General features: G+C 41.4%; 2 protein-coding genes across 3 annotated transcripts; one reads left to right on the forward strand and one right to left on the reverse strand.

Annotated features, from left to right (window-relative positions):
• Nucleotides 1-486: 486 nt before the first annotated feature.
• On the reverse strand, nt 487-5,329 carry LOC135493858 (uncharacterized). 2 transcript variants are annotated; one of them, XM_064781480.1, is made up of 7 exons: nt 5,286-5,329; nt 4,785-4,856; nt 3,016-4,226; nt 2,247-2,374; nt 1,765-1,916; nt 1,297-1,397; nt 487-1,117 (listed from the first exon to the last, which is right to left on the reverse strand). In XM_064781480.1, the coding sequence occupies exons 2-7, from the start codon at nt 4,798-4,800 to the stop codon at nt 896-898; spliced, it is 1,830 nt and encodes a 609-aa protein (XP_064637550.1). In that variant the 5' UTR covers nt 4,801-4,856; nt 5,286-5,329; the 3' UTR covers nt 487-895. The 2 variants fall into 2 exon arrangements, with proteins under 2 accessions (XP_064637550.1, XP_064637549.1); XM_064781479.1 differs by lacking the exon at nt 5,286-5,329 and adding an exon at nt 5,111-5,165.
• Nucleotides 5,330-5,595: 266 nt separating this feature from the next.
• On the forward strand, nt 5,596-16,377 carry LOC135493816 (exosome complex exonuclease RRP44-like). Its single transcript, XM_064781398.1, has 18 exons — nt 5,596-5,927; nt 7,272-7,334; nt 7,620-7,714; nt 8,172-8,362; nt 8,537-8,766; nt 9,199-9,348; nt 10,260-10,526; nt 10,835-11,098; nt 12,316-12,417; nt 12,701-12,765; nt 13,075-13,287; nt 13,609-13,695; nt 13,980-14,136; nt 14,457-14,677; nt 14,941-15,109; nt 15,258-15,404; nt 15,817-15,942; nt 16,113-16,377. Exons 1-18 carry the CDS (start codon nt 5,703-5,705, stop codon nt 16,188-16,190), a joined length of 2,850 nt encoding a protein of 949 aa, XP_064637468.1. The 5' UTR covers nt 5,596-5,702; the 3' UTR covers nt 16,191-16,377.
• Nucleotides 16,378-16,878: the final 501 nt, after the last annotated feature.

Raw genomic sequence — 16,878 nt, forward strand, 5'->3', positions numbered from 1 at the left:
TTTATAGCTGCAGGGCACAGAATGTCACAATCAAGACTGACCAGGCTCATGCATGGCTAGACTTGGTCAGATATGTGATAGTCTCAACAGGCAAGTGACCTGGTGAAGAGCTTAGAGATGTCACAATCTCAGTACAGGGGTTGACCAGGCTTATAGCTCAGAGGTGTTACAATTAAGACAGGGTACCGATTCTCATAAGAGAGGGAGAGGGTTTCAAGGAGAGAGTAAAACTATAGCTTCAAGTCCTCTTGCCTTATGAGAGGGGGAGGGTTTCGAGGAGAGATCTTTTCAGCTTCAGATGCTCCCTATCACATCGCTTATCATACTGAACAAGTCAGTTTTTCAAAAGATTCCTTGTGCTGTCAGCAGGTTACATCTTTTCCAAATGCAGTAGTCTCCGTGGTGACACACCAGGCCTCTGGTTCTTCCTTTGGTAAACTAACTTGAGATGAAACACAATGTTAACTTAGACCAGTTAGTTTATTTATGTTATATTCAAAATTTTCGACAACCATACATGTTAAATACACTCACAGACAAATTTTTAATACGCACACAGAAAACTTTCACACCGAGGGCCCCGAATAACTAAGTGCATTGCTGTATATACAATATAAATTTATAAAAAAATGCAGTCATGATTATAGAAGGTGTAGCACTAACAGTTGTACAAAGGCCTATCCTACTATCTTTTAAATTAGATTTACTGAAGGCAATAATGCTTAACTGAGCTAATGCTGGTGTTTGTCTCTAAACACTGAATGTGCAACGGGGCCGAGTTATTTTAATGTAATCAGGTATCAGTGTTGTCTTGAATGTTTTTGAAAAGCAGAGAAAAAGAATGGAAGAAATTTTTGAAAGGCACAACTTTTTATCCGATGCCATGATTTATATATCACCCTGTCACCCGATCAAGAAGAAACTTGACTGCATCAATCCTCCTCATGACACGTGGCACTTTATACTGATTGGAAGAAGCAGACGTCGTTCGTATCATGAACTCCCGTAGTTCAAGGAACGTCCCTTCTTTCACGATGTGAATGTTCATCGGTCCGATACTGCCTTTTGTTCGAAATGACGAATACACGAATGATATTTCTTGAAGGTTGTCATCAATCTGAAGATGGAAGAAAACGAGATCAATATTGATGGAGGATTTTTAACACCTAAAATCATATCATTGCAAATTCCACTCAGACAATACAGTTGGGAGTAGACACTTCGTAAAGCTTGCGTTTTAGAGAAGGTCACTTTAGCAAAATTTCAAAACATTGCTTTCTCTCTATTTTCACATACCATGCTCTTCTGTTCCTCACCAAGAGCAGGATGCTTCTTATCGGAGGCCAGCTCAAGGAAGACGGAGTAACTCGGGTTATTGTCAGTGGTGTTGTTGTCTCCTGAAGTGAAAGATCATAGAGTGAAAGATGATTTGCTTTCTTCAGTTTGCAACTATGTCAAATTGAATAGCACAGGATCATTTATTACAAAACATTGAGATCTAGTGCACTTGAACTGGAGGTGGCTTGATTGCTTGAAATCTTTAATCTGTGGATAAAAATGGTTCTACAGGTCACTTCACACATGGGCGTGCACAGAAGCTGACTGTGTTGACTTTATAAGTTGAGTTAGAGCACTGTTGAATTTATCACTACAAGCAAACTTGGCATGCGATGCGGGCAGCCTCAAACGATTTTGTAACGAAATGACTCTTTAATGAAGCTGGTGGGATCCCTTCACATTCACAGGACAAAACATTCCACATACCTTTAGCAGCATTTACAACAATATGCTCGGCACAGCAGTAGTCGATGACTTTGATGTCATCCTTGGCCCAGTTTTCCTCCGCCTGCTCCAGAGCCCTGTAGAAAGTTTCCTCGGACGTCTTTTCAGCTCTCACATTCAATAACTGTCCTTTTCTGTTGAAAGAAAGTAATGCACAATCACACGTTTTCATACATGCGTAAAATGCTGTGAATTCGGCAACATGTCAGCGCAGCTGATCTAATTTTTTTGGAAAAACTCCCTGACTAGCTACACCGTGGTATCTCCAGAGCATAGTCGAATCGGGGGAGTTTTGAGGGGCTTGTAACACCTAAAATGTCCCCTGCCCCTTTTTGTGGTCATTACTTAAACTTTTTACTCATAGTCATGGGGTAAAAGATGTTAAACACTTTTGGCATTTTAGATTCCCACTTTGTTCCTCAAACACTCCCCTTATCAATTTCCGGCAAAAGCACTATACAAACCTATATTGGAACTCCACCACTGGTGCAGTGTGATAGAAGTCGACCACCTTGACAACATCACCGAATCGATATCGGTACAGACCTCCCTGATTAGTGATGACTAGTTCGTAAGATTCACCAATGTCAACCTGAAACAGTACACAAATATGTATGTTATGCATAAGTTTTTAAAAGTTCTCATTCATAGCTGCTAAAAATGTCTGCAGTTTTCAGACTCAGTATAGAGGCTATGTAATTTTGTTACAGTCTTTTTGTTGGCCCATTTTATGGACTTCTGAATTTTGACTTGGTAACCGGACAGCACTCAAATCTCAAGTTGGGTATATCAATCAAAGAGATAACTTTTAAAATTTCCCAACTGGTACAACAATCTTGGAAAAACAAAATCAAGAACATGACACAGCACGATAAAAGGCAAAAATATACGTGTATATCAGAGTATTTCGCAATGGCCTAGTTTTTAAAAGCATGCCCCATTGTTCCCGATTATGATTAATGATTAGTTAGGAGGAAAAAAGTACTTGTTGACTGCATGTTCTTGACCACCGCTTCTCAGAATATATGAGTCATTAACAACCAAACCGTAGTGTTAGTGTGTGACACATCTTGTAAAGATGCATCAGAAGTCGTTAAAATCTGACTGCCAACTAAGTCCAATCGATGTTTTCAATGAAATACCAGCCTTTTAAACTCCTCTTATAGAAAATTCCCTGAAGGACACTATGCTATTCTAGATAGTTTGTTTTTTTGGGGGGGGAGGGGGAATTACCTGATCAACAAAGAGTGTCGCTGGCTGTTCTTCTTCCATATGGTCGACCGGAATGAACTCAAAGAACATGGACCTAGGTGAGAGCAGATACTGGCGTATGTGGCGTTGAGGGAAGAGGTTCAACCCAAGGAGTCCCTCGGTACAGGCGTAAATCGGAGAATAAAACGGGATGTCCTGGCACATGCCACTTCTAAGAATTTTTCCATAGATTTCAAATGTACCGGTGTCAACTCCAAGGATGATGTTCATTTTCGGCCAGATACGCTTGACGATTCCATCAAAACCTTTTTGGAATTCTTGCCGGAGTTCTGCGGCTCGTTTTTTATCTGGCTTCATGAATTTGTTTAGCTCCTCACGTGTATTCTCTTCAATGTTTAACCCTTCGTGGATGTGGCCATTTTCGATATCGGTGACTAACTGTTCCCACTCTGCTGTCATTTTCATGAGGGCTGTGTATACTAAGGAGACAAAATTTCCCTCAATGGTTCCAAGGTCCCTGTCTTTCAACCCAAATAGTAGATGAATATAAGTCGCCTCTGGTTCAGACATGATGTCAAAACCCGGTTTAGGAGTTGTGTACAAGTTCAAGATCTGTTTGGAGTTAGCTGGCGATGATGAGTTTGGTCCAATCGTTATTCCAGCCTCCGATTCTCTAAACTTTGGTGTATAAAAAATCTTCAAAGAACGCTGCAAGTTTCGCGTCGCGGGAAAGTTATGAAAGATTGTCTCAAAAATTGTCGCTATGCCATGGAGAAAGAAAAATGTCTGCTGTTCCTTCCACATTGGCAGCATGTGACTTTTCCCCGACGTACCAGATGTCATGGCTAAAATTGTCGGTCGCCCTGGCAACATAACGTTTTCTTCTCCTTTAGCAACACGATCGATATAAGGTCCGTAATCATCCCAAATCGTCAATGGAAGCAACCTGGTGTAATCTTCTCGACCCTTGATCTTGTTTAACCCGACGTCAATCCCATACACAGTGTTTTTATTTTTCTGAACCTGTCCTAAAAGAAACTCTTCCTGGACTACTCTGCACTGTTTGGTATCTTTGTCCAACTTGGCTCTCATCCGCTTCCCAAGGAAGCTGAGGAATACAACGGCCACATAGTGGTTGAGGGCACCCTTCGTCGATTGGAATGGTGACGACCAGCGCCGGTAGATGTCAAGGGCAACCATGGCAGAAAACCCAGAGGCTGAAGCCGCCAGTCCTGAAAGTATACCAGACTTACCATGTGAATAGTGAATCAAGATAGTATAAGACGTTTCTACAAGATAATCACCAAACGCCACTGATCTTAGGGGCAGAAAGAGGCCTCTAAAGCTTTTTTCAGAATTTCATGGTCAAATTAATTCACATCATATAGATAGAAGGGATATTCCATCATTCAGGAATGATATCAACTATGAAACCACTGTAAATTAGTCATATGGTATCCAGTGGAACCTCCATTAAGGACACCCTTATGGGACTGCATGACAGGTGCTGTCCTTAAAAGAGAGGTGCCCTGCTTAGAGAGGTCGATTTGAATGGGAACACCAAATTAAGGACCAAACTTAGGGTCCTTGATAGAGAGGTTGTCCTTAATAGAGAGGTTGTCCTTAATAGAGATGGGTGTCCTTAATAGAGAGGGTGTCTTTAATAGAGAGGGTGTCCTTAACATAGAGGTGTCCGCTAAGGGAGGTTTCACCACATTTGGGACTAATCACCATTTTGAAAGGGAAAATGTATGTAACAACTGTTTAAACACAACAAATTAACAACTTACCGTAAAGAATCCTCATGATAAAGGGGACACTTTCCCCAGAAAAGAACCAAGACAAGCCAAGACCACACAAGGCTGCAAATGAAAGACAGAAAATGAAGCTTATTCTAACAGGGCACGGCATCTTGTAACGGTCTCCTCACTCTGTTCTCCTTGGACACACTGAGTCAGCTGGTCAGTGAGTGACGGCAGGCTTAGACTAGAGTAACCTGAGTGCAGGACTCATTGACACTCTTGTGCCAGTGGTCTGCTCTATCTATGAATGCCTTGTCATAATCTCATGATCTGATACTGAGATACATAGTTGATAGTAATTAGATAATATATACTAATGACTTGAAAAATGGGAAATTCATTGAAATTAGGTCGAGTGTGATAGACCATCATCATACCGATGTATTTTCTGATAGTCATATAACGTTTCGAGGGCGGGAAATTTGAACCGACACGTGCTCGCATGCCATCCTGTTCGCTTCTCCGGCCCTGGACACATTTTACATCTACCCGTTGAAATTATCACATAGTCACACAGTCGGTCAAGTGAGTGAGACTTGGCGACTATGATCACCATTGACGATGCTTGGAGAATGTTGAAGAAAGAAGCTATAACAAATCAAGGAAGATATAACAAATAGATTTTCTGCCAAAATTTCCACTTTAAATAAGCCTTAAAAAGCATAATTGCCATTTAAAGATATACAACCATATGTCATTAACTTGTTTTGGACAAAATATTAATTTAAGACGCATTGATTATCATTTTACGACGGGTTTTATATATGTTACAGCATATGTTTAGTAGGACACACCAAAATATGCACCACATGTCTTTTGCTTTTCACATTTTTCCGTCTAAATTTGTCTTATTTTTATGCGAATCACGCAGTTTTTGCCCAAATAAACTTTCTCAGAGTATTCAGAATGTTGCGTTCTAAGACATTTGTGAAAAAAACAAGGAAAGGGGGCATTCTGAAGATAGTTAGAGAGCATTATCTGAGAGATGATATTTGGTGTGGATTGGAAATATGTGAAGGATGCCAGCAAGAAAGAGATAGACAAATACTTGTTGCAAAGCCTGAAAACATTAGCAGTGCTGTGAAAGATTCTCACTACTTGTTGCCTGATACCAATGTTGTTCTTCATCAGGTATATAGACATTTTTCAGCCATTTCGAATCGGGTTGATTATAGGCACAGATACTGCCACTTTGACTAGTAGAAGCAATGAGAACTCCTTCAAAATGTAGTGCATGCTCATTTAAAACCCTGGAGGCTGTTTTCTGGAAAACAAAGAACAGACTCCAGCCCTTGAAATGAGCATTCACTGCGTTTTGAAAGAGGTCCTGGTGTTGTATAGTAATTGTAAAACCTTTCTTATGAGTAGCACTGTAATGTGTAATTCTTGGAATTAAGTGTGCGGGATTATTGGAATTGGGTTCAGATAAGATACCTGTGAAAATTCCCACGGTCTACTTTTAATCCTCCATTCTCCCCAGCGTGATCAATTACGTCAGCATACGACAATCAAGATGTACAGACCGGGGGAGCTGGCTGTACGTACCCATAAGTCTTTGCGGTAGTCTCGCGCGTACCGGATATAACCTATCAAGCTTTTCTCCTTCAGAGAAATACTGCGTTGCGCTCAACTGCCAATTATGCATTAGTCTGGTGGACACGAGGTTGGCCTTAAACTTGCTTGAAATCGAAAATTTGGACAACACACGTGTACTACAGCGCAAACGGCAGCATTCTGACATATAGAAACATGTGGTCTGATTCTATTTTTACTTGTCATTTAGTGATCACGCGTCCAACCTCGTATGCAGGGTAATGTGGCTTTCTCATTGGTCGAACGTTAATTTTGTTCACAGCCTTATAAGGCACTTGAGCGCAACGCAGTATTTCTCTGAAGGAGAAAAGCTTGATAGGTTATATCCGGTACGCGCGAGACTACCGCAAAGACTTATGGGTACGTACAGCCAGCTCCCCCGGTCTGTACATCTTGATTGTAGTATTGATGCGGCTCCTCATTGGATGGAGACGCATCAACGTTGCCCCCTGATTGGTGCAGACAAAGCTGCGCGTGAATACAAAACAGCTGTCCGCACGCTCTCGGCAGAGAGAGATAGAAAGAGAGCGATAGAGAGTTATTCCAATCTCCCGAGTATTTTATAATCACGTGCACGAATCGTCATCCCGACGAACTATTTTATCAATTATGACTTTGGTGTGTATAATTTTGTGAAGCAGTGTTAGAATAAAGGATCCGGACGTTAGAAGGCAAATTCAGGACTTATTACTTTTGTAACCTGTGCAAATACAACACTGGTCCTGTCGGGTTGCAGGGGGGAACAGCAGCCTCAATTTATCCGAGGTCTTGATTACTATTTTTACAGGGTTTATACGAATTCAGCATTCCTATGCCCTATGCAATATTTTCTTCATGTTTCAGCCTAAATAGTAATTCTTACAATACTGATTAATCTTTCAGATTGATGTTTTAGAAGACGAGGCCTTCAAGAATGTGATTATCCTTCAGACAGTGATTGAAGAAGTAAGTTCCGGGAGTGAGTGGGGCTCAGGTTAATGACTGGAGTAAAGTCCAGGTAAAAAAGTAAAACAAAACATGCTGTAATCAGGCTTGGTGGGTTTGAAATAACTTTATTTGATTGTGGATCAGACCCCTAACCTGTGTATCCGTTTATCACTCCTACACCCTATAAAATGATCCCAGAAGTTCCAATTTTGATTTCATGTTGTTGGAACATCTAAATTAGACTCATTGTAATGGTAGAAAAAAATATTTCCTGACACATAAATTGTTGGTTTCTACTTTCAGGTTCGTCACAGAAGTGCTCCAATTTATAAAAGACTGAAAGACCTCATTGATAACACAGACAGGCATTTTAGTGTATTCGTCAATGAATTCCACAGGTGGGTGAGAGACGATGCAGACAAGTCCTACCCTCCTTAAGCCGGATGTTCCTGCAGTTTTTGGCCAAGAGCCTGTATATGATGAAAGAACATAATTCAGATTGTTTTGGTCCTCATTGCAATTAAAAAGGATGTACCTTTGTGTGATTCAAAGCACCCATCAGTTGTATTTCATGATCCCTTGGCCAGAGGATCTCATTCCTGAATACAGTTGCCCATAACCAACTGGGCTTTTTTATACTGACTTCTATAGATTCATGCACTTGATTGGGAACAACATTTACGAAGACGTTGCGTCACGTCACGTTACAGTAATGTAAAACCGTCGGAGTTACAATGCATCGTGACGTGACGACGACCAACACTATGTAAACGTTGTTCCCAACCAAGTGCATGAATCTATAGTATTGAATATATGCATAATATAATTGAACTTGCATACCTGTATCGTTTCCAGGGAGACGTATGTAGAAAGAGAGCCAAGAGAATCCACCAATGACCGCAATGACCGAGCGATACGACGATGTGTGTCATGGTACAAGGAACATTTATCAGCAATTAGTTCTGATGCTGCAACGGTAGTTTTACTGACAAACGATGCAGACAACAAAGAAAAGGCCTGTAAAGAGGGCCTCATTGCATTTACAGGTAATTTGACTGATATTCTGCCTCTGAGTCAATAAGGTTTGCATTTGCTTTTGGTCCCCAGATAATTTCATTTTGATAGTATGAGATATTGCTAGGCGCTCTTTATGTTTTTAGTCGCAGACAATTTCAGTCTGATATTAGCTACTGTCATTAATTGATTCATATTACTTCCAGTGCATGAATATGTCAACAGCCTGGTCGGATGCACAGACGTCAAGGATCGCCTTGCTGCCTCTGATGCTGGGAAAAAAAGCTTCGCCGACAAAGTTCTATACCCTGAACATTTGACCCTGAGTGCCATCCAAAGGGGAATAAAATCAGGGAAATATTTCCAAGGATCGTTCATGGCGAGCCGGGAGAATTATCTGGAGGCTAATGTCAGCGTTGCGGAGAAGGATGAAATGGTTGGTGCACAAATTTTCCACAAATCATCTTCTCCTGTGTTTGCTGCTATGATCACTTGGTTTGTTCCACTTCTGTTTGATGTCAATTGTTTTTTCTGGCTAAGTGACTCAATCTATCGTCAGGTAGAAATAATCCAAGTAAGAGTCCTTCGCAGACAATACTTGCCTATGGTAGTGTTTCCATACATCACTTGACCATCTGACCCGGCAGCAAATTCAGTCACGTCAAACTTGTCTTATCATGGTTGCAAAAATCACCAAATTCCTTCAGTGTCATGCGCATGGGATGAACAGTTTGTCCCAGGACTTCTTGGTCTGTTGCAAAGTTTATGCATCATCGCTGAGTTTGCATCATGCAAGAGATCTATACCCAATTATAAAAAAAAAGCAAAATGAGCGATTAAAAAAAATTGTTGTTGTTGTTGTTTTTAGGTTTTCATCCAAGGATCACAGAATCTGAATCGTGCCGTACAGGATGACATTGTAGCGATCGAGATGCTGCCAGAATCCGAATGGAGTTGTCCCTCATCCATGATGATGGAGGACCGTAATGATGATGAGCAGGAAGATGTCACTGATAAGGTAGCAATACTCATCTCTTATAGAGTAGTCATTGTTTCCCAATATCTACTCACCTGTCAGTTATGGTACAAAAAAATCGTTGCATAGTTTGCTCTAAGATGTGGATGTAACATACCCTGGTATTTCTTCCTGGGAAAGCTGATTTCAAATGACTCCACCAGGCACTGGCAACAGAGAGTCTCCAATGACACAACCCCACAGTCTTGACATCATCATTCTGCCATTGCTCTTCAAATCAGAAAGTTGTGCATTCACACCCAGCCCCTTGAATAACATCTGGAGGGGCTGGATTGTTACGGTCAGGCATGCAACAATGGGACTGGACCAGTGGAGATATTAGTCGATTTACGACACAGAAACCAGAGAGCCCCAACAGTAAGGACCAGTACAGATTTTTTTTCAACGTGTGTTTCAATAATGACGATAATGGGTTTCCAACAGTAGAGGCTAGTGGAGACTGTTGTCTGTAAGGTAATGCTGCAACAATGGGAACCCAACAGTGGACACTGTTGTGAATGTTTGTTGCAACAATGAGGCTCACCTGTGGTGCCCAAAGTACAGAGATTTGGCCCATTTTTGTGGCAACAATGGGAACCCAACAGTGGACACTGTTGCGAGTGTTCATTGCAACAGTGGGACCATCGGTTGGGAACAGAGTGGGTATTGTTGCCAGTGTCTGTTGCAACAAGTCCATCAGTTGGGAACAGAGCGGGGGGGGCGGGGGTTGCCCATGTTCGTTGCAACAATGGGACCCCATCAGTTGGGAAGAAGGTAGTGATTGCTGCCTGTGTGCATTCCAACAATGGAACCCCAGTATCAGGGACTGAAATGGGGATAGTCTCTTCATCAAAGAGGTCGACTACCTCGATCTTGTTTCAAAGATATAAACATGTTACTTGATTGTGTTCCAGGACAAAGAACTAAAAAAGAAGGCTCCAAAGGTCCCAAAAATGAAGCTTCCCAGTGGCCGAATTGTTGGGATCATTAAGAGGAAATGGCGGCAGTACTGTGGGATACTACAGCCTTCACCCATCAAGGAGGCGTTGCATCACCTATTCCGGGCAGCTGAGAGGCGCATCCCAAAGATTCGTATCCAGACAAGGCAGGCGGCTGCTTTGACTGGGATGAGGATTGTGGTGGCCATTGATTCTTGGCCGAGGAATTCGCGATACCCCCAGGTATTCACGTCGCATCATGCCATGCTTATTGTATTGTCTCCTCTAATGGAATCTGACTCGATCACCGGTCATGGGCTCATTGATTGGTAGGAATGATGTTATGTTATCGGCAAAAAGCTTGGGAGAACATTGCATCATCGTTACCGTGAGATGGCATGATGTCAGACTGGGGAGAACTCGCATCTCCCAATCCAGATGTAATCACCGGAGTGGAAGTTGTCCGCCGAAACATATATAGATCAAAAGATGAATGAAAGCATCTGCTCTGTTTCCACCAAAATGTTTCAACATCAGTTTCATATTTTCAGGGTCACTTTGTGAGAAAACTTGGAGAAATTGGTGACAAAGACACGGAAAACGAAGTACTGCTCCTCGAGCACGATATACCTCATTCAGATTTCTCCGAGGCTGTCAAGAGCTTCCTTCCGAAGCTGCCTTGGGTGATCAGTGATGAGGAGAGAGAGAAGCGTCTGGATCTTCGTGACTTGTATATTTGTAGCGTAGATCCTCCCGGGTGCACAGATATTGATGATGCCCTTCATTGTCGAGAGTTGGAAAATGGCAACTTTGAGGTGAGTAGATGTCGGTGACATGTTCTACTGGTGTTGAACTTGTGTGTTATCTGAGTGTTATGTGTTTCATACCTAACACACATCGTTTCGGACCTTGGGCAGGTCACTGTACACTTTGAGGCCATGTTTCGTTGAACCAGACAGGTAACAAAGACAACAAATCCGTGTTACATATACAGTGGAACCCCGGTCGGCGACCACCTCAGTAACGCGACCACCCCGCGAACACGACCAAAATTCTCCGGTCCCGAATGGTTTTCTCTCTAATTCCCATTAACTGGCCCTCGCTAACACGACCACCCCGGTACCCAAACCGCGACCACCAGCTTGGTCGGTCCCAAACTGCAAATTAACCCCGCTAACGCGACCATGAGGCCTAATTGCCGTAATCAACCATGACCGCATCGTATCAATTGGCACCTTCTCGCAAATCCGTGTTGATAGTTAGCACCTCGAACACAATGACCATGGGAATCCATATGAAAATAAATGATGTGTAAGTGAGTTTGATCAAATGTAAGCGCAAATAAAATGAAGAATAAACTTTCTTTTCGACTCACGGTTTGTTTTTCATCATTTAGTATTAAATGATGTCAAGAGGCATGCACACGTAGTTTTTAGGACAAATAAATTATGTTGATTAGTAAGAGTACCAATACTCAAAGTAAAGAATGCTTACTACGTCGTAATATTGATAAAATACGTTTTTAAAAAGATGATTTAATCAGTACCAGTTCAAATTGGCTGAAGTTAAAGCAGGAAGACATCAGGAAGAATTCTCAACATCTTCTCACATCACCTCTCTCAATATTAGCGAGAATATTAGCTTGACATCAAGAAGGGCAGCTGCCGATGGTGTGAATAACATGCTTGCTCTAATTAGCATGCTCAAGTTTTAATGTAATGTTTGGTCTAATTAGCTCTCGTCAGTTTATTTACTCATTTACATAAGTTGTAAATTAAATGCAAAACACTCAAGAAAATGATTTTTTATTCGTAATATACACACAAAATTATCGAATCACCCGGTGGCGTAGTCATTAATGCATGTCAATGTACACACAGCATATCTGCTAGGACGATGTTTTGGCGGGAAAACCTACTTATGATCCTTAAATTCACTAACGCGACCACCCCGGTAACACGACCACTTCGGCTTAGTCCCTTGGGTGGTCGTGTTACCGGGGTTCCACTGTACATCATTTTCTGTCATTCAGGTTGGTGTTCATATCGCTGACGTGTCACACTTCATCCGACCAGGGAATGCGATGGATCAAGAGGCCATGAGCAGAGGCACCACTGTGTATCTTTGTGATAAGGTATGGGAGCACATCAAAACTACCTGTAGCCACGGAATACAAACTTGTTTGTCACTCTCTGGACTCCTCTCCTTCTTGAAAGACTAGCACGATACAAACTTTTTCAAGTCTCTCTTTCCTGAAAAACTAACTAGGCTGTCTTTTCGCATCAACACTTTTTTTTGAGTATGTACCTACGTGTACGTCGCATCATGCAGAGAATTCAGACATCCTGTGCAAGACTTTTACCAGTGAACGCTGAATTTGTTTTCTGTAAAAATAAGATCAAGTTTGTTGTTTTCAGAGAATTGATATGGTACCGGAGTTGCTGAGTTCAAATCTTTGTTCACTCAGATGTGATGGTGAGAGGTAAGTTGGTCCTGTTCATTTGGTGAGGACATGTAAATTTTGCAAAGTTCTCATAGTTTCCACACGATATTTCATTGACTGAGCTCTCCCATAGTCAACCTGTTACACCCTGTATTCATTATACATAATTTTCATGCTGGCTTCAGACGGCCAGGTTTTGTCACCGCAGGGATTCGGCGTGGATGACTCATTTCTTTACGCAAGTTGTCCCCTGTCTGTTGTCATGAAACTGGCAACCAGCTCTGTTCCTGACGTCTTTCTGTATGTCATTCTGCCATTACATCTTTAAAAATCGTCTATACTCCACAGATTTGCCTTTTCCACCATCTGGGAGATGACGCCTGATGCAGACATTGTTAATGTCAAGTTTGCCAAAAGTGTGATTCACTCCAAGGCGTCACTGACGTATGCTGAAGCCCAGTTACTCATTGATGATGAGAGGAAGAAGGACCCCCTGACTTGCGGTCTCAGAGGCCTCAACCGACTTGCTAAGGTGCTCAAGAGGAAACGAATTGAAAACGGGTAAGTGTTTGATTGACATGTGAATGTGTTTCTGCTCTGGTTCTCTTGAACCCTCAAGTAGTTGCTGAGAATCATAGGAGACGGCACTTCTGGTTATGGGTCTTTATGTCTTTCTACAGAAACAATGGGTGATATGAATAAAGGATAGCAAATGCTTTTACTTCAATTTTGTACAGAAAGGCCAAGTGTAAATGTACATGGAGTTTTAGATAAAAGCATTTACTACCTCTTTATTCATATCACCCAATGACTATACGTCCCTCTTGAAATTTATTCCACCTTTAAGTAGCCTAATAAATAAAATGTATGTATTCTTTTCAGTGCCTTGACGCTAGCCTCTCCCGAGATCAGGTTTGAGGTGGACAGTGAAACCCATGATCCTATTGATGTACAAGCTAAGCAACTGAGGTTGGTGTTACGTTTTCATGGGGGCCTTTGTTTTTTTGTATTGACCATCAGGTTGGCTAATGGGGCCAGTTATTGCACAACATGGTAAAACTGGTGGTACTTCAGTTCACCCAGGCATGCTAGACACACATTTCATACTGGGGCTACAATTTCTTCCGTAAAATAGTTTTGTCTGTTTGAGATTATGCCGCTGATATCACATTTGAGGAGAGGCCTGATGTTGGCTCAACAGCCAACATGTTCAGTGTCAGATAGTCATTTGTTCATCTTTTTTTTATTGTCAGGGATACCAATTCCATGGTGGAGGAGTTCATGTTGTTAGCCAACATCTCAACGGCCGAGAAGACGTTGGCAGAATTTCCTGATTGTGCCATCCTGCGACGCCATCCAGCACCACCAATATCAAACTTTGAACCAGTTATCAAAGCTGCCGCGTTGAAGGTTTGTTTCTTGACTGTTTACATGTTCAGTGTATATCGCTTTTTCAGGTTCATTGTGTAGTTTGAAGTCCCTATTATATTGTCCTTACCATTGTGTCTGCTCAGGGGGCAGTCCTTAATGTGTTAATGCTGCTTTTTTTGTCCTCTCATCTCAACATGCTCCAATTGCTTGAGTGGTACATTCTGTTACATAATCAGTTGGCGTAGATGTTACAGTCTTCAGGAAGCACCAGCCATGGGTCATGATGGAAGCGTTTTTGAACGAGAGTGTATCAACCCACTGGATGAACTCATTCGAGGATCTTGCTCATCTTATTTCAGGGCTTCACCTTGAAATGTGAAACCGGGAAAGAACTGGCCGATTCCTTGAACGCTGCAAACATTCCCGACAATCCATACTTCAACACGCTACTGCGAATAATGACCACGCGGTGTATGATGCAGGCTGTGTATTTCAGCAGCGGGATGCTGACCAGGGAGGAGTATGGCCATTACGGTCTGGCAACGCCTATCTATACCCATTTTACATCACCAATTCGAAGGTACAGTGTCTATTGATCACTGCAGGGTTCTCACTCAGTCATGAAAATGTGGAAGAAGTTCGAATTGGTGATGAGGGTTGGAATCCCATCTTTATTCTGACTCATTCAACATCAGATTTGAGCAGATGCCATCCCTAACTTACATTTTCTCCAAACGTTTATTATCGTGAGAGTGTGTGCTTATGAGGTTTCAAAAGGATAAGTTTTGTCAGAAATCTTGTTGACAACGAAATAATATTATTGAAATTTCTACTTGATTCAAGGTATTCCGACATCATAGTTCATCGTCTGCTTGCTGTTGCTATTGGTGCTGATTCGTCCTATCCTGATCTGTTGGACAAACGCAAGACGCAGACCTGCTGTAATAATTTGAATTATCGTCACAAGATGGCGCAGTATGCTGGCAGAGCTTCGACAGGGCTTCACACACAGGTCAGTTTGTTCTTCTTAATTCGTCAAATTATAATACCGTGTACTTTCACGTATCTGAGATGAACACAATTCTGAAGTACAAAAAAGTTCAAAGTCAAAATTGCAGTGGTTTTGTTTTAAAATGTTCTTGTTCTCTTTTGGTTTTCAGCTGTTCTTCAAGAAGAGAGTGCAAGATGAGGAGGCCTATATTCTGTTTGTGAGAAAGAATGCCATACAAATTATCATTCCAAAATATGGCTTAGAAGGCACCATATTCTTGGACCAGTGTAAAGTGCCTTTCGTTTACAATGAAGATGTAAGTAAATGATAGATAATTCCTCAACTGTGGCAATTATAACTTTTGTTCCAGACTGACATCAAATACAAAAAATGTAAATAATGATATCATCCATTGTCCATATAACTGAAAAGTGTTGTTGTAACTCAAATAGCATTGTATGAAGGTCATAAAGCACTGATGTACCAAATAGATGCAACAGTCATGAAATAGTAGTTGGTACTTGTTTTAGACCATGCTTAGTCTTTTTCATGGTCAGTCAGACTTGCCATCATGTTTCATACTTATCTTTCAAGGGTTTTGAAATCATGTTAGTCCATAAATGTTTGTAAACATTTGCTCGGCAGAGGTATTTCTGTGATGCATTGATTTTAGTTGACATCCACCCCACTGAAACTTATTCCCGCACTTATCTATCACCTTACTTCAGGAGGCTTGTCAGACGGCAACCAATGGTGTCAAACTTCAAGTGTTTGATCCAGTCACAGTTCAAGTCAGTATTGACAGGCAGAATGTCCAACATCAGAAGCTATGCAGCAAGCTCGTAAAACCAGAGGTTTGTATTCAATAATTCTCATTTGAATGTGATTCTCAGGCCATTTGATGCCTTTACTTGTAACCTGTTTATGCTGTAAATCTGTCTTAAGGGACAGGACACTGGGATGAGTTTTCTAGAGACCAGTTCTATTCTGCATTTCTGATAATTTATCATATTTCTGTTTACAGATTCCCGGCCTTAGTGTTCCACCAGTGAGTGAAAAGTCCAGTGAGGATGAACCTCCCACAAAAAAGCAGAAGATCTAACATGTCTCATGTAGGTTCCGTTGTTAGGCACATGAAATGTTTTTCATGGATGCGAGAGACAATTACACGTAGCTCTGTATCGAGAGACTCTTTGAGAATATTAGAGAAAGTGTTTGTGAATTGTTCTGTCAATACATATTATTGATAAGTGCAAAATTATGTTAATTAAGGAAGTTAATAAAGTATAAAATAAGAAAGTATAGATTTTTGCTTTATTTTTCTATGAAAGAAAGCTAGACATCTAAGATTCTTTGGGCCAGAGGCCTATAATTGATGTTGAAAAGTGGAACAAAATCAAAGTTTGGTATCTAGAGCAGGCAGAGAGGAGCAGTGACATCCTTTATTCTCTGTAGGGCACGGAAGAAAAATGGCTGCAGAAATATATTTTCAATGAAATGGCTTTCATCAATCTTCAGACAATCCTGCTTACCCATGGAGAGACAGACTGGGCTTTCTGGCTGCCATAGGTAACAAACAGCTAAAGGTGAGCTCCTGCCAAAAAACAAATGAGAATACTTTCACCACCCCGGGTCCAAAATTCCCTACATGTATACTTATTGATGGAAATCATTCTGGACCAAAAATTGTGCCAGGATATCTAAATTTGGTCCTGAAGTGTTAGCTTCAGACCCTGTAAAGCAAGTTCAGAGGACCCCTGGTAAAGTATGAAAAGACATCTGATAGTTCA

Source organism: Lineus longissimus, chromosome 9 (assembly GCF_910592395.1).
Source record: "Lineus longissimus chromosome 9, tnLinLong1.2, whole genome shotgun sequence".
NCBI classification, from domain to species: Eukaryota; Metazoa; Nemertea; class Pilidiophora; order Heteronemertea; family Lineidae; genus Lineus; species Lineus longissimus.